General features: G+C 51.2%; 1 protein-coding gene and 1 pseudogene across 1 annotated transcript in view; both read right to left on the bottom strand.

The window, feature by feature from the left end:
- LOC102444704 (uncharacterized) overlaps positions 1-27,905 on the bottom strand; it is a 45,248-nt gene extending 17,343 nt beyond the window's left edge. Inside the window, 7 exon segments of the mRNA XM_075913390.1 lie at positions 10,281-10,857; positions 17,666-17,698; positions 18,773-18,879; positions 21,589-21,611; positions 22,469-22,699; positions 26,063-26,158; positions 27,470-27,905. Of these exon segments, the coding sequence (XP_075769505.1) occupies positions 10,281-10,857; positions 17,666-17,698; positions 18,773-18,879; positions 21,589-21,611; positions 22,469-22,699; positions 26,063-26,158; positions 27,470-27,886 (1,484 nt within the window). The 5' untranslated portion in view covers positions 27,887-27,905.
- LOC142823120 (zinc finger protein RFP-like) lies at positions 1,948-10,269 on the bottom strand (annotated as a pseudogene).

The following is a 27,905-nucleotide window of genomic DNA, read 5'->3' as shown; positions in this document are numbered from 1 at the left end:
TTTTATTATCACCACAATACTCCTGTTACAAGCATAATGACTAGATGGAAAAGTCACCAAGGAATAAACTGATGGGGACTTTCACCATGGGCCAAAACTTAGTTGTAAAAGAGGAAACCCCATTTCTAAATGCACAGACATCAGATTCCCATTCCCAAACCATAAAACAATAAAAACGGATTCATCTAAATTTTGCCCTAGTTACAGATAGTGAAAAGTCTATTTTTGGAGGGAGACATTTTGTCTGTCCACCTCAGTAGCTGGAGAGAAACTGGCAAGGGACAAAGGAGGGAAAAACCAAAAATTCCTGTGTCCCAGATTGAAGCACTTTTTGAGGGTAAAGCGTCTGTGGCCAATCTAGACGCACTTTTGCGCAAAAAAGCCCCGATCGCCATTTTCACGATCGGGGCTTTTTTGCACAAAACAAAGCTGAGCTGTCTACACTGGCCCTTTTGTGTAAAAGTTTTGCACAAAGGGACTTTTGCCTGAATGGGAGCAGCATAGTATTTCCGCAAGAAGCACTGATTTCTTACAGTAGGAAGTCAGTGCTTTTGCGGAAATTCAAGCGGCCAGTGTAGACAACTGGCAAGTTTTTCCAGAAAAGCGGCTGATTTTCCGGAAAAACTGGCCAGTCTAGACACAGCCAGGGGAATGGAGTGGTTTTCAGGGCTCTGCGTTGCACAGAGTTGCCAACTCTCACTGCAGTATTTCAGGAAAACTTTTATTTTCTTCCAACACAACATAATGTCGTTTCCTTAGAATGTCCTATTAAAGTCTGCAGGTTGCTTTCAAGGCTCACCTTGAGATCCATGTCAATTGCAGGAAACTCCAGGCCAATCCTGGAGGGCTGGTAATGTTACAAACCAGAGCTTCCCCAAGAGTCTGAACAGACAACTTCTCCTGTGTATCCATTGGGGGATTTAGTAAGGAGAACACGACCCTGGGACGATTATTATTCTAGAAAAAACATTAACCCATGTAAAGTAACCCAGAGGCACGCAGGACATTGGTGCTTTGGAATATCCCAGCCTGTGTCACTTAGCAGCACAAGTTCGATTGACAATCGAGGGGTCGTACGTCACTTTGGTTCTTTTCAAAACTCCAGCCTTGGCCCCGCGCACACACGAACCGTTGTATTTAAATACCTATCGGCAGCTTGTGGCTAAAACGATTTTAACCCTCCTTGTTCTCCTCTTCCCCCCTCTGCAGCCAGACTGCCCCCGACTCTACCTTCTCCCCCGCCCTCTGCATTCAGCCAGGTCTCCCCGCACATGGAGGGGTCCGCACCCCTTCCCGCATTGAGGGGTCTCTCTCTGGTCCCTCCCACAGGGGGCTCTGCTCTTCCTTGGTGGGACCCGCCCTCCCGCTCCGGCATTGGAGCACAGAGACCCAGCCTAGAGCACCAGCCATAGGGCTGTGGCCAGAGCATCTCTCCCATGCCAGCCCGGTCTGTGTGGGGCTGGAGGGGAGAGGTTAGGGACAGAGTTCTCTAGAGTCATGGAGCAGAGGAGGGAGGGGGCGAGAGGAGCCCATTTCATGGGAGCATAGGGAGCAGCTCAGGGGCACAGGGAGAGCTGGCAGGGCGAGTGTAAAGGGAAACCCCGTATCCCACCCAGAAGATCGGGCGGATTCTCTCCCCGGCGAAAGGGGCCGGCGGGAACGTGAAGATCGATTCCACGCTACCAGCATCGTAAAGTGCCACCCGCCCCCCTTCGCAGTCCAGATACACCCGGACCCTGGGGGGCACCCGACCATGGGGCAAGTCGATGTACTGCACAGGGGGTATGTGAGTTCTGCCCCGATCCCACAGCCCAGACCCCCCGCTCAGGGCGAAAGCCCATCTCTCCCTTCCTGCTCACAGACTCCCTGGCCACCCCCACAGCCCAGAATCCCCTTCTCTCTACCTCCACCTCCCAGTAATGTCTCCCCGAGGTGAATCTCTCCCGGCCCAGCACACAGAGCTCAGAGTCAAATCTCTCCGGGGTGTCAGGCAGTGGCTCCCGTCTGGGTTCCCATTTCACACGTCTCCGATCCTCCGACAGGACGAGCCGGGGATGGGCCGTGTCTGGATCCAGAGTCACGTCGGCTGGGGAGAGAGAATCCGAGCGTGAGGGGCAGAGCCCGGCCCTGGGGAGGGTCCGATCCTGCCCGGGACAGAACCTGCCCCAGCTGGGGACTGACTCAGACATCTCCCCCCTCCAGGCTTCCCCCCGCTCTGTTCGGGGAGCAGCAATGAGAGCTCAGCCCCGCGCCGGGGGACTCACCCAGACCAGGGACAGGGGCAGGATCGGCTCTGCTGAGCCAGGCCCCCACCCCACAGTCTAACTGGCAGACTCACAGCCCCTCCATTCCTGGGCCTGGGGGAGAGACGGGGGGGGGGGGCAGAGGGAAGCGATTTGAAGCCTCCTTTGTCCTTCCCTTATTCCCCCCGGCCCCGGGTGTGACGTACAGGGGCTCAGGGGCAGAGCAGAGAGCAGCCCTAGTGCAGGGCACCCGGCCTGTGCCCCCGGCCTGGCCCCAGCCCACTGCTGCACCAGCCACTGGGAGCAGGATCCCTGCAGCGCCTGGACGCCCAGGGCACTGACTGGGGGGCTCCCTGGCTACTTTCTGTGGCTGTTCCCAGGCACGTTAAGGCCCCTTTGCCCTGACAGAGCAGCAGAAAAGAGCCTGACAATCAGGCCCAGGGAATCTTCTCCCAGCTGCACCCACCCCCCCTTGGAAGTGATCAGAGACCCTGGCATCATGGGAGGCTGAAATTAAAATTTCAGTTTGAAATTACACAAAAATATTTGCTTCATTTCAAAATTGCCCATCAAAATTGAATTTACAGTGACAATAAATAAGTATTAGTCTTTCATGGGTGAAAACATGTTTCTCACTAATCCTCCTATAGCCAGGGGCGGATATAGGGCATAGCCAACGGGGCGGCCGCCCTGGGCCCCGCGCTTCAGAAAGCCCCGCGCATGCGCCGTGGCAAAGGGGGGACCCGCGGAATTATGCGGTCATCTGCCCCTGCCTATAGCACTCAAACTAAGCATTGTATTGATAATGTCCCCGTGCCCACTTGCTTTTGAGAAATAACAACTCTTACCAGTAGTTCTTGGCTTTTATTTTCCCCACTTAGTTGAAATGACAGAATCTTCTCTCTCTCTTCCTTCAGATTCACCAAATGGTACTGAACGTCTTCCTAACAAAAGAAAAACTGGTTTAAATTTGGCTGCATTTGAAGGTTCCCCCCCAATTTTTTAACTTATTCAAGAAGAATAAATATAGAATATTTAGGGGACTGGAGGTGTGGGGGGTTCAGGAGTTGGGAACAGGGGAGAGGAGGGTTTCAGGACAGCAGATGGAGGGTGCAGGAGTCATGGCAGGGGGTTGGCAGCTGAGGTGGGGCTCTTGGTAGAAGACGGGGGACTCAAGGCGGGGGTAGGCCTGCCCTCTGGCTTCTCCCCAGGGCAGAATATAAGATGAAATCAGAATCAGTCAAAATGACTTAGCAGGGAGTATGAACTTCCCAGTGTCTTGGGAAGGTTTGTGTGTCAGTACTGCCAAGTCGCTGAAATCTCAGTACATTTGCAACTTCCGGAAATTATTTGTATTTTTAGGAGGAGGGGACAATATTGAGGCCAACTCCACGGCTTACGTACACCTTCAGCTAGGAGACTTTTATTTTCCCTCTAATATAACACTGGGAGGAAAATCCAGCTGTCTCTGTGGCTGCACTGACTCAGAAGTGCACAACACGTGCACACAAGAGTTTTTTATTTCTAGACAAACGTGTCCACGTCAGCAGCAGTTCCACTGTAATACTACTGTGCCGTAGGTATAACATTTCATCCCCTAGGCCGGCGTTTCCCAAACTACAGGCCGTGGCCTGGTACTGGGCTGCAGGAAAAAACTACCGGGCCTCAGAGTGGTTGCCGGGGTGTTCTGCGCTCCCAGGCTATGTCTAGACTGCAGGCTTCTTTCGAAAGAGGCTCTTTCGAAAGCATCTTTCGAAAGAGCCTCTTTCAAAAGATCGCGTCTAGACTGCAGGCGGATCTTTCGAAAGAGAAATCTGCTTTTTCGAAAGAGAGCACCCAGCGAGTCTGGATGCTCTCTTTCGAAGTCAGCCTCTTTACATTGAAGAACGCCTTCTTTCGAAAGAGGAACTTTCGAAAGAAGGCGTTCTTCCTCGTGAAACGAGGTTTACCGCCATCGAAAGAAAAGCCGCGTTCTTTCGAAATAATTTCGAAAGAACGCGGCTTGAGTCTGGACGCAGGGGAAGTTTTTTCGGGAAAAGGCTACTTTTCCCGAAAAAACCCCTGAGTCTGGACACGGCCCCAGAGTTCCCGTGTGGTGCTGGGTCTCCCAAGCCCTCTGCCAGCCTGGGCGGAGTCTGCAGCTGGATATTCCGGCTCCCGGCAGAGTCCTAGCTAGGGGAGGTGGTGGTACAGAAAGAAACCTGACCACTGGGGGTTTTGGGAGGACCAGAACTTATTTGAATATTCATCATTTGACTAATGAATATGCAAATGAACATCACAGGTCCTCCAAAATTTCGTGAATGGGTTTACCGGTCGCCATGTCAAAAAGTTTGGGAACCTCTGCCCTAGGCCACTTTGGACCTGCTTTTTTCTGGGTCCTTATTTGGTGTTAAAATGGTTTGGGGCCAGAACACGTTAGGAACAGCGTGTTACAAGAAAACCAACAAACGGTTCTCATAGCACTTTGTAGACTAACAAGCCAGGTAAATGGGATGATGAGATTTCATGGGCACAGCTCACTTCTTGAGATGAGCAGAGTTACAAGTCTGTTCTCGCTGCTAAAGGACTCTTCTTAGGGATGTCTAACCCCATCAGCTGCTTTTTGGCAATTACAAAATAAATAAAAACGTCATTCCTGGATATTTCAGCTTTTCCACCAGCCCCTGATGACTCACCTTGTAATCCTCAGCTGCCTCCTCTACAGGCACCGGGCTGTGATCTCTGCTCTTGGGCCTGGTGGCAAACCACACAAATGGGGATTTGATCCTCTTGGCAGAAGACATCTAAAGCCCTCTTGTGTTTTTCACACACTCTCTCCGCTTCTGCGTCTTCCCCCGACTCCAACCTCAGCTGCCTGGAGGCTTCCACCAACTCCCTGAGCCGGCTGTTGGGCTGGGAGCGCCTCTGGGAGAAGGCTGCTCGGCATTGGGGGCAGTGGAAGTGCAGGGACAGCGCTTCCCAGTTCCAGCAGCGAGTGATGCAGGCGCGGCAGAAGTCGAGCCCGGAGTCCAGGCACACGGGGTCCTTAAAATCCTCCTGACACACGGGGCAAGTCAGCTCCCCTGGAAGTGTTTTTGCCGGCCCGGCGGCCATGGTGGCTTGTGCCAGGGCGTTTCCTCGCCTGGCTCCCAGCAGCGGGGCAGCGGCTGGACTTTGAACCCCAAACAGGGCGCGCCGAGAACCCGGGGGCTTTGCGCATCGCACCGGCTGCGGCATCGGGCCCCACACGCCGGCGGGGGGCGAGGGGCGGGGATTGGGGGCTGGGGCGATGGGGACTTGCAGGCGGACGGCACCAACTTCTCCCAATTTGCAAATTGGGGTGCACTGAGCATGCGCACCCCAACTGAGCCAACTCCCCAGCCTTCGCTGCTGCCTCTGCCCTACGCACGATTTGCTGCCTCCTCTTTGGAGGGGGTTAAAAGGATGAAGGGGGGCAAATTGCAGCGGTGGGGGGGGTACAGTCCGAGCAGGGGGCAGAAATTTACCAGCTGCGGGGATCAAGCTACTGTAGGTAGTGGCAGAAGCGGGGCTAAAGGGGAAAAATCGGGGGGGGCAGGGTTAAGTGGGGGGGGGACACTGCCAGACACTGTGCATGGACAAAACCCCCGTTTAGGGAGGAGGAGAGGGGGGAGCAGTGACCCCGCGGGACGAGCCCCCTGCTGGCCTTGTAAATATCGGGGTGGGGAGGTGCAAAGGGTTTTTTCTTTCTCTTCCCTGGACGCTGCATGTCAGCCCCCGAGCTTGTGTTCTTAAAGGCACAGAGCTCCCAATTCCTAGACGTCACAGCTTAGACCCCGCAGCTCCCCCCGTGTGTGCAAGTGTGAAAAAGTGTCCAGACAGTTCATGCCTCAAACTCTGCCTCTCACCTCTGGAGAATTCAAGAGTTTTCTCTCAGTTTCTCCCCCTCCTGTTCTGCAATGTGATTTGTCCTTTTCATATGTGTTCATTTTTTTAATTGTATCCTTTGGTATATATGGTTGTGACAATTTTCTTCCACTATTTGATCTGAGGAAGTGGGTCTGGCCCACGAAAGCTCATCATCTAATAAACTATCTTGTTAGTCTTTAAAGTGCTACATTGTCCTGCATTTTGCTCTCAGTTTCTATGTCGATATGAAGTCACCGCAGCTCCCTTCTCTTATGTGCTGTGCTGAGGTGCTAAACTCCTTCCCCCTGCCCCAGATCAGAGCCCCACAGACATTTACCTCCCCCCATCCTCCTTCTATTCTGAAATGTGATTTGTCCTTTTCATATGTGTTCATTTTTTGTAATTGTATCCTTTGGTATCTATGGTTGTGACTATTTTCTTCCACTATTTGATCGGAGGAAGTGGGTCTGGCCCACGAAAGCTCATCACCTAATAAACCATCTTGTTAGTCTTTATAGTACTACATTGTCCTGCATTTTGTTAGAACTAGACATGATACTCCAGCTGGGGCCTAATGTAGATGGCTGGGACAAGCAGATCCTCCCAGGTCCCTTTCCTCCTTCCAGCTGCTACAGCCCCAGCTGACAGCAGCAACTCTTCCTCCTCCCTAAGCGCATGCCCTGGTCTTCTGCACTAGTCCACGTTATCCCAGCTCTGTGTGCGTTACTGTCAGTGTCACAGATCAACTTACACGCTATCCCAGTCCTGCTGCACTGTGGCAACACCTCCCCATTTTGGGTCATGCACATTTTCTTAAAACAGTCCAGTTGAGGGTGCCATGGTCATTAATAAAAATCTTCACCATTCAGAATCTAGGCGACTGCATGTCCTCTCCATTATAAAACTTTATGCTATACAATGCAATAGTATTAACTGTACTGAACATGGTGGAAGTTCACATAGAAGGACCCACCCTGACCAAGTCCAGATCCCACCCATGTCTTTGATTAAGAGTAATACCTTAGTTATGTCTATACTGGCGCGTTCTTGCGCCAGAAATATGCAAATGAGGCTAAGCGTGGAATATCGCCGTGCCTCATTTGAATACCTTTTTTGCACGTAAACCCCCCTTGCGCAATGCCGTTCTTCCTAAAAAGAAGCGGTGGAACGGCTCTGCGCAAGAGGGTTTTGTGCGCACAAGAAAGGCCAGTGTCGACAGCTCCTTCTTGCACCAAAGCCTGTGCCGCAAAAATGGCAGCTCATTAGGTATGCAAATGAGGTGTGGCAATAGTCCATGCTTAGCCTCATTTGCATATTGAGCTATGATGAGGTAACTGGCTCGGTGGACGTGGGGAAGGCAGTGGATGTGATATACCTTGACTTTAGCAAGGCTTTTGATACGGTCTCCCGCAATATTCTTGCCAGCAAGTTAAGGGAATGTGGATTAAATAAATGGACAGTAAGATGGATAGAAAGCTGGCTAGATGGTCCGGCCCAACGGGTAGTGATCAATGGCTCGCTGTCAGGTTGGCGGTCGGTTTCTAGCAGAGTGCCCCAAGGTTTGGTTCTAGGACCGGTTTGTTCAATATCTTTATGAATGACCTGGCTGAGGGGATGGATTGCACCCTCAGCAGGTTTGCAGATGACACTAAGCTGGGGGGAGAGGTAGATACGCTGGAGAGCAGGGATAGAGTCCAGAGTGACTTAGACAAATTGGAGGATTGGGCCACAAGAAATCTGATGAGGTTCAACAAGGACAAGTGTAGAGTCCTGCCCTTGGGACGGAAGAATCCCAACCATTGTTACAGGCTGGGGACCAACCAGCTAAACAGCAATTCTGCAGAAAAGTCCCTGGGGGTTACAGTGGATGAGAAGCTGGAGATGAGTCAACAGGGCGCCCTTGTAGCCAAGAAGGCTAATGGTGTATTAGGTTGCATTAAGAGGTAAATTGCCAGCATTCCCCTTTGTTTGGCTCTGGTGAGGCCACATCTGGAGTATCGTGTCCAGTTCTGGGCCCCCCACTACAACAAGGATGTGGACACATTGGAGAGGGCCCAGCGGAGGGCAACCAAAATGATAAGGGGGCTGGAGCACATGACTTATGAGGAGAGGCTGAGGGACTTGGGTCTGTTTAGTCTGCAGAAGCGAAGAGTGAGGGGGGATTTGAGAGCAGCCTGCAACTTCCTGAAGGGAGGTTCCAAAGAGGATGCAGAGAGGCTGTTCTCAGCAGTGACAGATCGCAGAACAAGGAGCAATGGGCTCAAGTTGTGGTGGGAGAGGTCCAGGTTGGATATTAGGAAAAGCTATTTCACTAGGAGGGTGGTGAAGCACTGGAATGGGTTCCCTAGGGAAGTAGTGGAGTCTCCATCCCTAGAGGTGTTTAAGTCTCGGCTTGACAAAGCCCTGGCTGGGTTGATTGAGTTGGGATTGGTCCTGCCTAGAGCAGGGGGCTGGACTTGACCTCCTGAGGTCTCTTCCAGTTCTATGGTTCTAGGATTCTATGCTATTGCTTGCACAATACCAGTGCAGTGTAGACATAGCCATTGTGACTATCCACTTCCCAAGAGGCATGACCAATGGATCAGAGAAACCCCTCTGAGCACCAGGGCTGAGCCACAGGGGAGAGGGGTGTCTCGCTGGCACAGCTTGGGCACCAGTCTATTGACCCTGCCCTCCCTCTCTCCCTTCCGCACAGCGCGTCAACTCCTGCATCGTGTCCAGAGTGTCCCAGGGGACAGACAAGGCCCCAGGGAGCAGCAGAGCCAGTTGTAACTCACCCCCCCCCCCCTGGATTGCAGGTGAGTGACCTCTGAGCCGGCCCCTAGCCCCCAGAATGGGCAGGCGGCTCCCACAGGCCGCAGGGCTGCAGGCTGGGAGTGACCCCTGGGAGGGCAGAGTCAGAGCCGGGCCTCAGCCAGACATGGGCCCAGTTCATCTTCTTCTGGCTCAGGGGAGACCCTGGGGCGTTCAGGGCCCGTGTTCCAGCCCCGGCTCCAGCCAGGTCCCTGCCCCGCCCTGGGCCCCTCCCTGTCTCCCTGGAGCAGCTGGGGGTGCAAGTCCCCATGGAGGGTCCTGCCCACCGCTCTTTGCCCCAGGAGCTGCAGGTCTCATTAGCTCCTCCTCTTGGTACAGACTTTTGGGGCAACTCCCCCCCCCCCCCCCCCATGGGTGCAGCAATGACCTTCAAAATCCAATAACATGACACCCAGCCCCCTGCCCCAGCCCAGGGGAAGCGAATGAGGGTGGGTGAGATTGAGAGACAAAGAGGAGCTGGAGCGAGAGGGGGCGGGGCCTCAGAGAAGGGGCGGGGCAGAGGCTGGCTCTCAGGGCAGGGCTGTTCAGGTTGGTGCAATTAGACAGAACGGCAGGTTTTTACTGAGCGGTGCCTGCAACGTGGTTGTCGGCGAGGGGAAGCTGCGGGATTTGCTGGCTGGGCAGAGGACATTTGGGGCTCCTAGCACTGGGGAAGCAGTTTGGGATTGTGCAATAAATCACAATAGTTGGGGCTTCATTGCAACACGCTCGGCTGTGAATGGATAAATAACGAATTGAACTCAGCCCCCCTGAAAAGCAGGCCTGGGACAGGTACAGGGCAGGATTCACACTAAAGAAACTCAGAGTGAGGACAGTGTTTTCTTCCACAAGGTGCAGGGCAGGATTTACTGAATAATTATCCACTAAATAATTCAACTAGCTCCAAGGTTTGCACCATTATTCAGACTCTGATCTGCAAACATGTCAGAGGAAATACGGACCTTTTTATTCATACCCACAATTCTACTGCAAGCAACTTTAATAACATGACCACGCAGCAGACTGCCCCCGGCTTTACCTCCCTTCCTCCCACCCACCTATTCAGCCAGGCCTCCCACTGAGCCCCTCCCCCCACTTAGGGGTCTCTCCCTGGTCCCTCCCACAGGGGGCTCTGCTCTTCCTTGGCGGGACCCGCCCTCCCGCTCCGGCATTGGCCTCCAAGGAGCCTAGAGACCCAGCCTAGAGCCGCCCACTGAGCTCCCCAGCCATAGGGCAGTGGCCAGAGCATCTCTCCCCCGCCAGCCCTGCTGGTGTGGGACTGGGGGGAGGGGCTGGGGGCAGAGTCCTCCAGGGTCATAGAGATGAGGGGGGAGGGGGAGAGGAGCCTGTTTCACGGCGGGGGAGGGGGCAGCTCAGGGGCACAGAGAGAGCTGAGGGGGCAAGTGCAAAGGGAAACCCCAGCGTCCCACCCAGAAGAAGGGTCGGATTCTCTCCCCGGCGAAAGGGGCCGGCGGGAACGTGAAGATCGATTCCCCGCTACCAGCATCGTAAAGTGCCACCCGCCCCCCTTCGTAGTCCAGATACACACGGACCCTGCGGGGGGCCCGGCCCTGGGACAAGTGGATGCACCACCCAGGGCCTGTGCGAGCCCAGCACCGATCCCATTCGCCCTCCACAGCCCAGACCCCCTGCTCAGGGATAAAGTCGACCCGTCCCTTCCTGCTCACAGACTCCCTGGCCACCCCCACAGCCCAGAGTCCCCATCCCCCCACCTCCACCTCCACCTCCTCCTCCACCTCCTCCTCCACCTCCACCTCCCAGTAATGTCTCCCCGAGGTGAATCCCTCCCGGCCCAGCACACAGAGCTCAGTGTCAAATCTCTCCGGGGTGTCGGGCGGTGGCTGCTCTGTGTATCCCCATCTCACACGTCGCCGATCCTCCGACACGACGAGCTGGGGATGGGCCGTGTCTGGATCCAGAGTCACGTCGGCTGGGGAGAGAGAATCCGAGCGTGAGGGGCAGAGCCCGGCCCTGGGGGAGGGTCCGATCCTGCCCGGGACAGAACCTGCCCCAGCTGGGGACTGACTCAGGCATCTCCCCCCTCCAGGCTTCCCCCCGCTCTGTCCAGGGAGCAGCGCTGAGAGCTCAGCCCCGCGCCGGGGGACTCACCCAGACCAGGGGCAGGGGCAGGATTGGCTCTGCTGAGCCAGGCCCCCACCCCACAGTCTGACTAGCAGACTCACAGCCCCTCCATTCCTGGGCCTGGGGGAGAGACAGGGGAGCTGGGGGGGCAGAGGGAAGTGATTTGAAGCCTCCTTTGTGCTTCCTTTATTCCCCCTGGCTCCGGGTGTCACGTACAGGGGCTCAGGGGCAGAGCAGAGAGCAGCCCTAGTGCAGCCCCGGCCTGGCCCCAGCCCACTGCTGCATCAACTGCTGGGAGCAGGATCCCTGCAGTGCCTGGACGCCCAGGGCACTGACTGAGGGGTTCCGTGGGGTAGGAGCCACTTTCTCTGCTCTGTTCCCAGGCACGTTAAGGCCCCTTTGCAGCAAACAAGGGCCTGACAGTCAGGCCCAGGGCGTTTTCCCCACATGCTCCTCTCCCCCCACCCAGACGTGAGCAGAGACCCTGGCACCGTGGGAAGATCCCGGCAGGTCACAGAGAATCCAATGAGACCCATTTTCACAGGCCCCTCTCCATGTCCAGCCCCTCCCTCTTAAAGACCAGGGCTAGCGGGGAACAGAAACACGGCTCCCCCAGAGCCAGCGCTGGCCACCGTGCCTGGGTAGCTGGGGGAGGGCACCGCGCACTTACTGTAGATCAGCTCATCTCATGCCAGTCTATTGGGGACTTTCTAGACCCCCCACGGCTGGCCCCAAGGTTACTGACTGGCTAACACAGACCTGCCAGCTTCAGGAGCTCACATCTCATGAGATCTGTACAATGTCACGAGTTTGGGCCAAAAGACGATACTGTGGGTTTGGGTCAGTCCCTTGGTTTTGAACAGCCCCTCCCCAGGGCGTGGGCGTGTGACAATTGGCCTGGCCCAGTCTCCCACCCATCCTGGATAAGGTGCTTTTGGATCCTGCAGCAGGAGCTCTGACCCCCACATTTGCCCGTCTGCTGCACAATAATTCACTCTGCCCCCAGAACCTCCTCTGCTCCATCCCTAAGTCCTCAGCATCACCCCCCCATCACTTCACCACCCTTCTCCCAATGCCCTACATTGAGCCCTCCCCTTCACTTCAGGCCCTCTGCAGCCCCCAGAACGTAATAAACCCGCCAGTATCACCTCTGCACCTTGACTCCCCAGGCTGGGAGGGACACAGCGGGGTCCCCTCGCCCACTTCATAGACTTTAAGGTCAGAAGGGACCATTATGATCATCTAGTCCGACCCCCTGCACAGTGCAGGCCACAAAATCTCACCCACCCCTCCTGGAATAATCCTCTCACCTATCTCTCAGATATTGAAGCCTTCAAATACTTTGAAGACCCCAAGATGCAGAGAATCCTCCAGCTGTGATCTGTGCCCCATGCTACAGAGGAAGGCGAAAAACCTCCAGGGCCTCTGCCAATCTACCCTGGAGGAAAATTCCTTCCCGACCCCAAATATGGCGACCAGCTAAACCCTGAGCATGTGGGCAAGACTCACCAGCCAGACACCCAGAAAGTTCTCTATAGTAACTCCTATCATCCCTCCATTGACCTATTTCCCACTGATAATGAATGGTCAATTAGTTACCAAGATCATGTTATCTCATCAACCCATCCCCTTATCATAGAATCATAGAACTGGAAGAGACCCCAGAAGGTCATCAAGTCCAGCCCCCTGCTCAAGGCAGGACCAATCCCAACTCAATCAACCCGGCCAGGGCTTTGTCAAGCCGAGACTTAAATCCCTCTAGGGATGGAGACTCCACTACTTCCCTAGGGAACCCATTCCAGTGCTTCACCACCCTCCTAGTGAAATAGCTTTTCCTATTTCAGGAAATAGGAACTTCCCAGGCTGGCAGGGGAGCAGTAGCATTTGGTGGCTGCTAGCGGGAGCCACAGTGTCCCTCTCAGATTTCCCAGCCAGGAGCGGAGGGAGGTTTGTCTTGGGCACCCATACGGAGGCAGGCGCGCTTGTTCGGACGGAAGCCACCTCAGCACCCAAGCTAGTCACAAATATTTTAAAATGCGAGGGAAGGAAGAATAACTGAACCAAAGGCTGATTTACATGGTGAGTGACTGTAAATGTGTGTTCAATATGAAGTCAAATAAAAAGAAAATTAATACTGGAAAAATTTTCAGTAGACAAAGTCCTCTCTTTATAACCCTCTCCTAGACCCTCCCCCAGCTGGGCTTCCTCCTCAGTTAAATCCGGTTCTCCTTTCCAGGAGCTGTGTTCATTGGCCTTACACACGCTCAGAAATGTGAGTCTGAAAGACGCACTCTCCATTACACACCCCGAGAACCGCTGATTGAGTATTTCTCCCTGTTCAGATTGGGTCTCAGGGACAGATTTTATTTTGGATCAGAGGTGACGTCAATCCAGTATCATTCTAGAAAGTTCTATGTACCACAGATAAATGGCCAACTTAGAAAATGGAGTTATCTGGAATCTTGTTCTGCTCACAAGACGTGTAGATCAGAGCTAAAGCTCTCTGATGAAGCAAGTGCAGATCTCCCTTAACTGGCTGATTTGATCTACTTATAGATATACAAGCTTTGAAGAATGCTTATTAATAAATATAATGTATAAGAAAAGTGACAAATAATAGTCTTTGCTTTGTGCCAGAGAGCGTAGGCACTTCGCTGGATTATTTCAAGTGATCAACTCAACTCAAGAGTTTTTATTTTGCCTCAACATAAAGAATTGTGTATTTGCATGGAAAGAGGAATTTGTGTAAAGCGAAGCAGCTGCTGAATGAGAGTTTTAACAAATCTCTTGCAATTGTGAATAAAAAACCCCAAGCAAACAAAGGACATTTACGTCCTGTTCTGAAACTTCTTGAAGTTAATGAGAATTTTCCATTAACTGTAATGGAGTTTACATCTGGTTCTTAAAGCTGTTATTTTAAGTAAATTGTTCTGAAGTAAATTATTTAACTAAAAAGAGCGATGTATGATGGTATTTACTTCATTTTATGACATTCAAGTGTTCAGAGAAAAATATTTTCTCTACCTTTTTGTATATGTAAAAACAAGAACTGATGAAGGTCCTGGTAAGGCAAGAACTTTCATGGACTTCTTTTATTTACTACAGATACCGAGTAACATTTCTATACATCATGCAGCCATTTCCCTGGGTGGTTCTGAGCTGCAGACAGCTGCTGTCTCATCACTAATTCTATGTTCTTAGTTGCAAAGCCTCCAGTTGAACACGTCTGTATTTTGTGTTAGGACTGCAATAAGCACAACTGTTTCAAATAAACCCTAGTTACAAAGATGCTTGAACAATTGAATCAGGTTTAAAAAACCCTACAGCCATTCAATCACAGTCTTTACTATAAATGCTAGAACCTAGGCAAAGTTAAAGTCCCCCCAAGATGCCCACGCCACCATCCTCCAACACCACCCCATCTGAGCCCGACTCCCCTTGCAAACCCTGTTTCCCTGCTCAGTAACTCATCTACACACTTTGCTTCCTGGGCAGGATCCTGAAGCAGAACACCCCGGCCTTTCCAATCACAGCTTTCCCAGCAGCGTGGGTCCACACAGCCCACCCTGGGAATTGCTGGGCGGGCACCAATTGGCCCTAGCCATTGCTCCAGCCCTGAAGAAAGACTGAAGCTGAGGCCAGGGCTGCATGGTGGCTGCCCAGCTGCTGCCAGGGTGGAGCTGTATGGTGGGAGACTGCCCCGTGTGCTGGGGTTGGAGCCAGGGCTGTGGTGCTATTTTTAGTACCAGGGCCCCTGGTCCCTACAGCCACCACGGGGATCTGGCTGCTCTTTTTAGTACTGCAGCCTCAGCCCAGGGGCTGCTTTACTATGGCCCAAATTCCAGTCCTGGTAAACGGGTCAGCCACCTGCCATGCAACCCCACCTGTGGGTGTAGCTGAGGCCGGGGCTGTGTAGCGGTTGCTGGAGCCAAGATTGCAGTACTAAAAATAGCACTGCGGCCCCGGTCCAGTGCTGGCACGTGGGGCATGGCTGCGTGGCGGGCGGCTGCTTCGTGTGCTGGGCCTAGAGCCGGGACTACAGTGCAGCTGCTCCTGGGCCAGGGTGCTATTTTTAGCATGGATGAGGCCCTAGCTCCAGCAGATGCCATGCCATGCTGGGATGAGGCAGCTGTCCACCATACAGCCCTACCCTAGAGCAGCTGGGCAACCCAGAGCCCCAGCCATGCCCAGAGCAGCTGACAGGATTTCTAATTAAAATTAAACCTCACTTTTAGGGCTCTCAAATCCTGACATTGGAAAGTTCTATTGAGAGATCATGAGTGAGGCTTCATGTTACTCAGAAACCACATCGCACATTCAAATCGTGAGGGCCGGTCTGTCTGCTACTGTAGGATACCGGCCTAAGCCCTTTGGACAGGCTGAATATTTTTTCCTTTTGATTTAGAAATAAAACAGGAATGTCTATGAGCGCATGTTGCATTTTCCTGTTCTTTATTGTACCGCTGGTGCATTTGCTAATAGAAATAATATGCCCAGGGGTTGCAATACATGTGCAATGCAAATGAGGTGGGACGGCCCACTCTGATTTTCCAAAAAGCTCATTTTTAAACTCATAGATTTCTATGGAGATACCCTGCTCGCCCCCTCTCCTCTGCCCCAGCCCCTCTGGTTCGCCCAACCACTGCATCGAAATTCTAACAGGGTATGTCTACACTACAAAGTTAATTCGAACTAACAAACATTAGTTCGAATTAACTTTGATAGGCGCTACACAGGCAAACCGCTAGTTCGAACTTAATTCGAACTAATGGAGCGCTTAATTCGAACTAGGTAAACCTCATTCTACGAGGACTAATGCCTAGTTCGAATTAACTAGTGGGAGGCTAGCCCTCCCCAGCTTTCCCTGGTGGCCACTCTGGCCAACCCCAGGGAAACTCGTCTGCCCCTCTCCTGGCCCCGGACCCCTTAAAGGGGCACAGGTTGGCTACGGTGCCCGTGCCAGGTGCAAGCCTGCCAGCACCCAGCCAGCAGACCCTGCACCTGGCACGGCTCGAGCCAGCCACCCGATGCCCCCCAGCCCTCCCCCTCTTCCCGGGACCAGGCTAGCAGCTCCCAGGAGCCTGCCCAGGTCCGCAAGAGGTGGGCACCCACCTGGTCTAGTGCAGAGATTGTGGACCTCATCCACGACCTCCGTACTAGGCACAGGAAAGTGGCCGTCTAGGGCAGGATAGCTGCCAGCCTGGCCACCCAGGAGCAGTTTTCATGAAAATCAAGGGGGTCCAGTGAGACCCCCGACCCTGAGCCCTGAGCTTAGAACGGCCGTCCTGGGTCAGACCAAAGGTCTATCTAGCCCAGTAGCCTGTCTGCCAACAGCGGCCAACCCTAGGGACCCTGGAGGGGATGGACCGAAGACAATGACCAAGCCATTTGTCTTGTGCCATCCATCGCCACAAACAGAGGCTAGGGACACCATTTCTACCCCCTGGCTAATACCACTCCATGGACCCAACCTCCATGAATTTATCTAACTTCTCTTTAAACTCTTTTATAGTTCTAGCCTTCACAGCCCCCTGCAGCAAGGAGTTCCACAGGTTGATTACACGCTGTGTGAAGAAGAACTTTCTGTTATTAGTTTGAAGCCTACTACCCATTCATTTCATTTGGTGTCCTCTAGTCCTATTATGGGAACTAATGAAGAACTTTTCTTTATGCACCCTCTCCACACCACTCATGCTTTTATAGACCTCTATCATATTCCCCCGTCTCCTCTTCTCTAAGCTGAAAAGTCCCAGTCTCTTTAGCCTCTCTTCATATGGGACCTGTTCCAACCCCCTGATCATTTTAGTTGCCCTCCCCTCTCCCACTCTCTCTCTTCCCCTCTCCCACCTCCTTTTCCCAGTCTCCCCGAGTTTTGTTCAATAAAGAGAGTTTCTATTTTTGAACACACGTGTCCTTTATTTTGTACATCGGGAAGGAGGGCTAGGAAGGGGTAAGTGGAAGGAGGTGAGGAAGGAATGGGGTACGAGCCCCCAATGGGGAGGACTAGTGTGGCTCTGCGGGCTCCTCGGGGTGGAAGCTCTCCTGCAGCCCCCCGACTGCCCCCTCCCGGATGGCAGCCTGTGGCAAGTGCAGCCGGGCTGATGGCCGAGTGCTGTGATGTGCCCAGTGTGGGCACTCAGGGCACTCCAAGCCAGGACTGCTTTGCAAGCGGGGCACCCCTGAGAACTGTCTGTCCGGGGTGGGGGTCGGGTCCCTTTAAGCACAGCCCTTGGCTAGCCTGAGACAGCAGCTCCACGCTCTAAGTCCTAATCTGATGCCCTGCCGGCACTGCTTCCGGCCAGCCTTAACCTGGGTTCAGGGTCCACTCAGTGTGGACATGCTAGTTCGAATTAGCAAAATGCTAATTCGAACTAGCTTTTAGGTCTAAATGCATTAGTTCGAATTAGCTTAGTTTGAATTAACTAATTCGAATTAAGTTAGTTCGAATTAGTGCTGTAGTGTAGACATACCCACACATACTAGAGAAAAGAATCTTCTCTGGTTTTAGGGAAGATCTGTGTAGCCACTGCTCATTGGGAGTTCAGCTCTTGTCTAACACAGAAGTGAAAGAAAACCTGAGCTGTGGTGCTGCCAATGAGGAACCATGCTTCATAGGAAAGTTTTCACCCCTCCCCGCTTTGATCCCAGAAATTTACCTTTGAGGAACGGCACTTGAGACGCCAGCGTGTCTAAAGGAAGAAATGAGTGACAAAGATTCAGTGTCGTGTTGATGAACAGTCACGTTGCTGATGTTCTAGCACAAAAGTGAAATGAAAAGAAAACAAACTGCACTAAGGGTATGTCTAGACTACATGGCTCCTGGCATGACCCCCTATTATTTGTACTGCCCCCAGTTTTGATGACTTGTATTTTGGGTGCTTGCCTCAAGCAATTATATCATTGTGACAACCGGATTTTGTGTTTTGTTCTTTAAGTGCGATGTTGTGTTAATAAAGTTGTTGCTACTTTGCCTAATAATGCGGTGAGAGAGACACGGCACGGGTGGAGAGCCGTGGGCTTAGGTAGGAGCCTGGGTTGCAGGATCCTGTGACGGGAGAGGGTCTTGGAGCCCAGACTCCATCATCCCAAACTCAGAAATCTACACTGAGACGTGCCAATGTGCACCAGCAGCAGAAAAAAACCACTAGCTGTGGGCGCTCTGCTGATCCGCTGGGCAGCATTGGACTCTCCTGAGCAGCCACACAAGCACCCAGCTTACAGGGAACTCTGGTATCAGGTACAAAGTTTGGGACCACTGGCTTTGAACGTGCCCCCTGTACAAACTGTTCCAGTGCCACTGCCTGAAGTCATGAGCACCAGCTTTGCTTCTTGCAGGGGGAAGCCCCAAGCCTTCCTGCCTTTTCCTGCCTCCCCCACCCTCCAATGGGTGAGCCACCCAGGATATTTTGTCTTTGGGACAATGGGCCATGACAGAAAAAACATTCTCCACCTTGCTCCAAAGCAAGAGAGGGGCTGTGACCCAGCAGGACTGGCAGACAAAACTCCAAACACTTCAAAAGCAGTTAATTCAGCAGGATGCTGAAGCTAAGGTCAATGATTATACCTCCTAAGAAAGGAAAACCCCCCGGGAGTCAGAGTTCAGTTCCCTAACCCAGTGCGTACGTGTTGTATTGAGAGCTGAGTAGGGAATTCATGGGTTACAAATGATTCATTGACTGTCTCCATTCACAATTATGTCCCCTCGCTCTGTCAATTATCAGTATGATACAGGTGAGAAAATTCCCAAAGGGACAGTTTAGTACCTTTGAGTTTCTTCATTAGATCTTCCAAGGATTCATTTTTTTGAAAAGATTCCCATTTCAGTTCAGAAGAAAACACCGCAGGGTTCTGAAACTTCTCCCTCTCGCACCTGTAGAAGAACAGCCCAGGGTTACTTGCGATGGAGTTCATTCCGGTTTGCGTTTTACTAAAATGAATTTTATCACAGTGCATGGCTGTAGCTCAGCAGATGTTGGAGGATTAAATGCTCCATTGCCCCACACGTGCACCCACTACCAGCTTCCCCTTCATTTTGGTGAGATCAATACTGGAAAACTCCATCCAGGTCTGGTGTCCCCATTTTAAACTGGACATTGAAAACTTGGAGAGAGTGCAGGGAAGAGCCCTGGTACTGATTTGAGGGGTGGTAAAAAGTGCAGTACGCTGACAGAACTGCAGCACTGGAACTGGGGGGGAACTGGCTGGTGTCTTTCTATTGCTGGTACAACAGTGGCTGGGGAACGGTTACACAGCTGAGGGTGTCTCTGACCGTAGATATTCTCATGGGCCATGTGTTCTAAACCTCTGATCCTTTTTTGTTGCTCTTCTCTGGACTCGCCCCATTTTGTTGACATCTGTCTTGACAGAATGGGCCCAGTACTCCAGCTAAGGACTCACCAGTGCTAAGGAGAGCAGAGTAACTCCTTGCTGGGTCTTACCTGTTACACTCCTGTGAATAAATCTGTGGTGGGGAGGCTCACCCCACATCAGCCCCCCAAACAGTGAAGGAGGCAGAGAAAGAGAGGAGTGACACAGGCTGCACATAAAGGTTTTGGGCCAGAGAAACAACCCGACTGGAAGATAAAGCTCATGTGGGAGCAGGTGGGGACTGGGCCAGTATCAAGCCAGGAAGCTGGCAACAGAAATGGCTGCAGCGAGGAGCCCTCTTGCATTAGGGAGGAAAGAGGGAACCCGGGGAAGATGAGGATGCTGGGAGTCTGGCCCCAAAGAAAGGGAGTGCTTAGAATCACTGGGTTAGCAGGGACTGCCAGGGTCATTGTCTAATTCCACGAGAGAGAGAAGGGTGGAGAAGAAAGTTTATAGGAGATGAGCAGGAAGCAGCCCAGGGAGAGACCAGACCTTCCTGCATGTGGGATGTGGTAGGGTCTCTGGGCTGGAACTGGAGCAGTGTGTGGGCTCAAGTTACCCACCAGCCACGGATGCAGTGGCAATGCCTGGACTGCGGGTGCAATGAGACTCTACACCCCAAAAAGGGGAACTAGTTTGTGACCTGCCTGAGTGACCAGATGGAAGCTGCAGCTTTGGGGGGTGAGAGGAGGCTGCAGGGGAGAGCGCACCCTGGGGGGACAGACTGCGAGGGGCCGTGCTGGATCTGGCAGGGAGCTTCTCCCCACAAGGGCCAGGAGGCAACACCCCCTGTGGTGAGCACAGTAACCAGGGACAGCCTCCCACAAGGACTGTGACTCTCTCACAGGAGCATCACACAGCTCCCTCACTCTGTGTGTGATCCACTGGAACCCCCAGATCTTTTCCTGCAGTGCCACGGCCTGGCCAGACAGTCCCCAGTTTGTAGCCGTACGTTTGATTTTTCCTTCCTAAATGTCCCCACACATGGATTTCCATCCCTCCGCCCTCTGTCTCTTGTGTCTACTTAGACTGCAAACTTGCAGGGGCAGGGACTGTCTGTTACTATGTGTCTGTGCAGGACCCAGTGTACTGCAGTCGATTTTGCCTTGAGCCTCTAGGGCAGGGGTGAGGAACGTTTTTAGGATTGTGGGCCATTGACCCACAGTAAAATGAGTTGGGGCCACACAGAAGTGAGAAGAAAACTAACCCCCCACCCTCACTAAGACACCTCACTCCCCTCGCGCTCCAGTCCCAGGCCAGGTTAACTCTTCTGGGGGCCTGGAGCTAGTAGATTTTGAGGGCCCTCCCTAGGCTCCGGGGTGGGGCCAATAATGAAGGGTTCAGTGTGCGGGGGGGGGGGGGGTGCAGGATCTGGGCAAGCGGGAAGGTGCATTATGCCTGGGGATGGAGGGGGGGCATCTGGCAGGGGGAGGAGGTGCAGGAGCAGGATGGGGGTGGGGGACTGGTTTCTGTGAGGGAGGGAGGAATGGTCCAAGAGCGGGGTGGGATGTGAGGTCTGGGTGGTAAGGAGGATGCAGGAGGAGGACAGGAGTCTTGGCAGGAAGGGAGGGCTGAGAGAAATGGGGGCTGCTCACCTGCAGACCTCCCTGGGGACAGATGTGGATCCGTGCCCCCCACAGCTTCCAGGCACCATCCCTCACTGCTCCCATTGGCTGCTATTTCGGCCAACAGGAGCAGCAGGGAAAAGCCCTACAGGCAAGCGGTTCCCTGCACTTTTCCCCCGGCTGGGATAAGGAGGAACAGCAGGGGTGGATCCATTTCCTCCCTGCTCCAAGCAATGTGACCCTGATCCAACCCATCAGGCTTGGGACTTCTCCCCTCTCCCTCCCAACAGCAGATCCAGACAAGCTGCGGGTTGAATCCAGTCTGCAGGCTTTAGTCCCTAGCGCAGTGGTGAGGAATCTCCCACAGCACTGCTAACAGTGGCACATGACAAACTCCTGAGAGCAGGGAATGTGCGTTCCATCTCTGCGGCCCAGCAAGCCGACTGGCCGAGCTCAGCGCATCGTAAGAAACAACAAACAAACAGCTCAAACTCTCCTCTCAGGCTGGGCTGTTCCGGGGTCTGGTCAAACTGAGAACAGCCCAGCCCCACAGTCTGCACAGCAGGACCACAAGGAGTGATGACTCGTGTCCAAAATCCCTTCCCTGCAGTGTGAAGTGAAAGGGAGAGAGAGAAGCAGCCACCTACCTGCGCAAGGTGCCTTTGATGTCCTAGAGGAGACAGAGAAAAAGGAAACTCAATCCCAGACATCACACACTGGGGTCCCTCCTGCTCGGGGGGGCGGCAGGGTGAGGGGTTAGGGAGGGGACGACAGGACTCACTTTCTTTTCACAGTGTGAGACTCAGTGAGAAATTATTTCTTATTAACACTAAGTAACACTTTGCTCCCTTGGACATGTTCTCTGGGCCCAGGGAATTTGTCTATGGAGGCTCGTTAGCTCTTCATGCAATGGCATCTGAGCGACCACCTGATACAGGCGGTCAGAAGGCTCAGCTGTGTGATGGGCGGAACAAAGATCTCCCGAACACTCACGGCTTTGGGGAAGATTCCTCTTACTCCAGTGAGTCCAGAAGAAGCAATGCCTCTATGCTATAAACTCTCTCCTGACTTTCCCACAAGTCTCCTTGGCGGCCACAGGAAGTCGGGGCTGCGAGACAACAATGGGATTGGGGTGCAGAGTCGCTATCCTGCGCCCAGGCTCAACACAGAGGATGCGAGGAGAGAAGAAGGCTGCCCACAGCAGACATTAGTTACAACAGAGAATTTGACCCGAGATACCAACTAGAGAGAATGCAGTTTGGAGTCTGGCATTTTGAAGGAATCTTCTCCAACTAGAACTCAAACAACGAATTTTTTTTAATTTAGGGCTTGACTCAATGCCCACTGTACCAAGAAGTAGATTTTCATTGACTTTAATGGACTTTTTATCAAGTCCTTAAGTAAAAAATAGCGTCTATAGCAGCAATACTGTATATTCTGACCTTTCACTCCTACACACTGAAAGTAAACGAAGAGGAGACCTGCCTTCCCTATGAAAGATTCTGGGTGTTTCTAACACCGTCTCACCTGCAGGAATTCTATCGCTGGCTGCTGGCACTTCTGCTCCATCTCACTGATCAGGGAACTGACCGAGGACAGCTCCTCAGAGAGTTTGGCCACATACTCATCCCGCCTCTTTTCAATTTCCTTCTTCATCTCTTCCAGCTGGGCCAGCAGAAGTCGCTCCAGTTCCTTCAGAAACTTGGACAGTTGCTCAAACTCAGACACAATTTTCTGCCTCTCAGTTTGTAGCTGTTTCTGAAATGAAAACACAAACAGGGAAAGCACAAATCAATGGATGAAACACAGACAGGAGCGTCTCAAGGCAAGCTGCTGGCAGCTGGTGCCCTAGGTGGAATGCGCGATCGGCGCCCCCGCCTCCAAAGAAATTTACAGGAACTTAGTTACAAAAGAGAGGAAAACCCATTTTTAAATGCACAGAGATCAGATCCCATTTTCCAAACCATAAAACAATAAAACCTAATGGATTTATCTAAATTTTATCTTACTTACAGACTGCGAACAGTCCTTTCTTAGAGGGAGACATCCTGTCCCCTTCAATAGCTGGAGAAAAACTATGCAGAGACAAAGAAAGGAAAAACCCAAAAATTCCTTTGTCCCAGTTTGTAATTCCTACCTGCATTCCTATTGGCTGCCTGCCACCTGGTTTAGGTAAGGGACATAGTTAACTCCTTAGTCCCCAGGATGCTGGCTGACCTTCATGATCATGACAGGGTCCTAACAGGGAGCTGAGATCCCTCATGGCCAGGACTGCTGCCGCAGAAGCCTCTGCCCAAGGCCAGCCCAGGCCCCTGCAGACAGGCTGGCTTTCCCTGCCCTTCCTCTCCTCCCCCCACACTGCAGCAGTGGCAGCAGTACAGGAGTGGGAGGTGGTACCACAGAGACAGTGCAGGGGGGAATCAGCTTTTAAGCTTTTTAAAACTAAAGAAGAAATTACAGTTAACTAATGAAACAAATTACAGTAACAACATCAATAGAAATATAATGCAGGACAATGTAGCACTTTAAAGACTAACAAGATGGTTTATTAGATGATGAGCTTTCATGGGCCAGACCCACTTCCTCAGATCAAATAATGGAAGAAAACAGTCACAACCATATATACCAAAGGATACAATTTAAAAAAATGAACACACATGAAAAGGACAAATCACATTTCAGAACAGAAGGGGGATGTGGGGGGGGGGGGGGAAGAAAGGTGAATGCCAGTGAGTTAATGATATTAGAGGTGGGGAAGGGGAAATGTCTGTGAGTTAATAGTATTAGAGGTGATAATTGGGGAAGCTATCTTTGTAATGTGTAAGATAGTTGGGGTCTTTGTTAAGTCCGGCGCGGAGAGTGTCGAATTTTAGCATGAATGCCAGTTCAGAGGATTCCCTTTCACGTGCAGATTTGAATGTCTTCTGAAGTAGGATGCAGGTGAGCAGGTCATTGAGACCGTGTCCTTTCTGGTTGAAATGACAAGAAACTGTTTTCTCTTTGTGATCTTGTCTGATATCTGTTTTGTGGGCATTAATCCTTTGGCGAAGTGTCTGAGATGTTTGTCCAATGTACATAGCAGACGGACACTTTCGGCACATGATAGCATAGATTATATTTCTGGATGCGCAGGAATATGTGTTCTTGATCTTATAACTCACTTGGTTAGGCCCAATAATGGTATCAGCAGAATGAATATGTGGACAAAGCTGGCAACGGGGTTTGTTGCAAGGGAAGGTACCAGGGTTGGTATTAGTGTGGTATGTCCTGTGGTGGTTGGTAAGAATCATCTTGAGGTTAGGTGGTTGTCTATAGGAGACTATGGGTCTGTCTCCCAGAGCCTCTTGGAGTATGGTATCCTGTTCCAATATAGACTGTAGTTTATTGATAATGTGTTGGACAGGTTTAAGTTGGGGGTTGTAGGTGATGACAAGTGGTGTTCTATTGTTGGTTTTCTTGGGTCTGTCTTGGAGTAGATGGTTTCTAGGTATTCGTCTGGCTCTTTCAATTTGCTTTTTTATTTCTCTGGGTGGGTAGTTGAGGTTTATAAATGCTTGGCAGAGATCCTGAAGCTTCTGGTCTCTGTCAGTGGGATTAGAGCAGATGCGGTTGTATCGAAGGGCTTGGCTATAGACGATGGATCGTGTGGTGTGTTCTGGATGGGAGCTGGAAGCATATAGGTAACTGTATGAGTCGGTGGGTTTTCTGTAGAGAGTGGTGTCTAATTTTCCATTGTTGATTTATACGATGATGTCCAGGAATTGGATCTCTCGTGTAGAATGGTCCAGGCTGAGGTTGATAGTGGGGTGTAGTTTGTTGAAATCTCTGTGGAATATCTCCAGTGTTTCTTGGCCATGCGTCCAGATCATAAAGATGTCATCGATGTACCGTAGGTAGAGGAGGGGTGAAAGGGGACGGGAGTTGAGGAAACGTTGTTCTAGGTCAGCCATAAAGATGTTAGCATACTGTGGGGCCATGCGTGTACCCATGGCTGTGCCGCTGATCTCGAGGTATAAGTTGTTCTCAAACTGGAAATAATTGTGGGTGAGAACTTAGTTGCATAGGTCTGCTATCAGGTTAGCAGTAGTGTCCTCTGGGATAGTGTTTCTAATTGCTTGTAATCCGTCTTCATGTGGGATGTTGGTATATAGAGCTTCTACATCCATGGTGGCAAGGATGGTGGCAACCTGATAGCAGACCTATGCAACTTTGTTCTCACCCACAATTATTTCCAGTTTGAGAACAACTTATACCTCCAGATCAGCGGAGGTGTACATTGGACAAACATCTCAGACACTTCGCCAAAGGATTAATGCCCACAAAACAGATATCAGACAAGATCACAAAGAGAAAACAGTTTCTTGTCATTTCAACCAGAAAGGACACGGTCTCAATGACCTGCTAACCTGCATCCTACTTCAGAAGACATTCAAATCTGCACTTGAAAGGGAATCCTCTGAACTGGCATTCATGCTAAAATTCGACACCCTCCGCACCGGACTTAACAAAGACCCCAGCTATCTTACACATTACAAAGATAGCTTCCCCAATTATCACCTCTAATTCTATTAACTCACAGACATTTCCTCTTCCCCACCTCTAATATCATTAACTCACTGGCATTCACCTTCCTCCCCCCCCCCCCCACATCCCCCTTCTGTTCTGTAATGTGATTTGTCCTTTTCATGTGTGTTTATTTTTTTAAATTGTATCCTTTGGTATATATGGTTGTGACTGTTTTCTTCCATTATTTGATCTGAGGAAGTGGGTCTGGCCCACGAAAGCTCATCATCTAATAAACCATCTTGTTAGTCTTTAAAGTGCTACATTGTCCTGCATTTTGCTTCAGCTACCCCAGACTAACATGGCTACATCTCTACCACAATAGAAATATACAAATTCAACTTAAGAACAAACCTACAGTCCCTATCTTGTACGTAACCCGGGGACTGCCTGTATTAAGACTTTGGAGAACAATTTCTTTTTACAGTGACAATGAATGAGGAACAGTCTTTTACAGAGGGAACCTGTTTCTCACTATTTCTCTTATGAACTCAGTGTTAGGCAGTGTGTGGATAATGTCCCTGTGCACATTTCCATCTAAGTAATAATGACACCTACCAGCAGTTCTTGGCTTTTCTTTTCCCCGCTCAATTTAAATGACTGAATCTTGTTTCCTTCCTCCTTCAAAATCTTCAGAGAGCTGTGGATTTGGTCCTAACCCAAAAAAACCCAAAGACCCCACTTAGTTTTGGTTGGTTTTGTAGGAATGTCCCTCTTTTTTATATATATGTTCAAGGTTACTAAACACACAATGCATTGAGGGTGTGGTCTAGCTGCCTGGCTAGAGAGTCATTCTCATGCTTGTGCGCTCTGACTCTCTCGCTCTCTGGTTTAAATGGCTCTCTCTTCCCAATGGCACAGCTGTGAGAAGGCAGATGGAGGAAATCCCACATCACAATAACACACACTCACCCAAGTGGCCCAAAATGGCGATTCTAAGCAATGAAATTGTTGCAAAGCCCAGCAGGTGCTGTTACAAACAGTTCCGGGAACAGACTCAGAGCCCATTTTGAATAGCTTGTTTTGTCCCAGGATTGCATTTTAAACAACAAAAAGGACCTGGAAATCGTGGTTCCTAAGTGGCCCAGAGGGCTAAACGTATAAAACAGCACATTAGCTTGAGGACAATATTTCAAGACTGAGAACCAATTCCCAGCACAATCCTGTTAACCCACTGCAGCCCAGAAACACTTTTGAACACTGTCAAATGTTGTGGAGCAGAAACATTTAGACCTAGCTACACATACCCAGTGAAAAACAACAGACTCTAATCTCTGACTCGCCCAATTAGGAGTGATTCTTCCCCAAAAGATACAACAAATAAAAACAACATCTGAAAAGCAGAATCCGTGACAGTGGGTTATGCAGTGGGTACGACCTTCACTGAGCCCTGGAAGAGTTTGTGTCTCAGGGTGTGTCTAGACTACAGGGTTTTGTCAACAAAAGAGGACTTTTGTCGACAAAACTATACCTGCGTCTACACTACCGCCGAGTTCTGTCTACAGAACTGGCTGAAGTCTAGACACTCATTGTCAACAGAAGCTTTTTCGACATTATCTGTCAACAAAGCCTCTGTCGACAAAAGCCTGTAGTCTAGACGTACTCTCAGTTCTCCCAGGTCTCTGAATTCTTTGGAAGTTTGGATGCTTCAGAAGTTCTAAGAGGTGACAATACTGAAGCTGACAAGGCTTATTTCATACGCTGCATTTCAGCTAGGAAACATTGTAGGGTTCCCAACTGGTTTCAACAAAAATATCAGACTGTACATTATATCTTATTTGGAAAATACCAGACATTTATATTTTCTCAATTTGTTTCCTAAGCAGGAAGCTCAAATACTGGACTGTTCAGTTCAAAACTGGACAGCTGGCAACCCTAATATTTCTTAAGGTCCTACATTAGCTCCTGTTTCTTTCAATTATTTTCTTTAAATGCCCTCCCTGGCCATTCCCGCTGGATACTTACCTTGTAAGCCTCGGCAGCTTCATCTATGGGAACCACGGTGTGTTCTTTGTGATCTCGGGACACCTGGCAAACCATGCAAATGGGGATTTGGTCCTCTTGGCAAAAGATTTTAAAACCCTCTTTGTGTTTCTCACACACTCTCTCCACTTCTGGCTCTTTTTTTGGCTCCATTGTCAGCGGTTTGGAGGCTTCTACAATATTCCTCAGCTGTCTGTTCGGTTTGAAGTTCCTCTGGGAGAAAGTTTCTCTGCAGTCCGGACAGCTGAAGTTTGTACTCAGTCCCTGCCAGCACTGAGTGATGCAGGCTTGGCAGAAATTGTGCCCACAATCCAGACACACGGGATCTTCAAAATAATCTAGACACACCGAACAAATCAGTTCACTCAGGAGCGTGTGTCCTGCCCTCGCAGCAGCCATGGCTGCTTCTGCAGTGAGG

The sequence above is a fragment of the Pelodiscus sinensis genome, chromosome 32 (assembly GCF_049634645.1).
Source record: "Pelodiscus sinensis isolate JC-2024 chromosome 32, ASM4963464v1, whole genome shotgun sequence".
In the NCBI taxonomy this organism is placed as follows: Eukaryota; Metazoa; Chordata; order Testudines; family Trionychidae; genus Pelodiscus; species Pelodiscus sinensis.
Note: the sequence above shows the minus strand (reverse complement) of the source record. Positions and strands in the feature narration are given on the sequence as shown.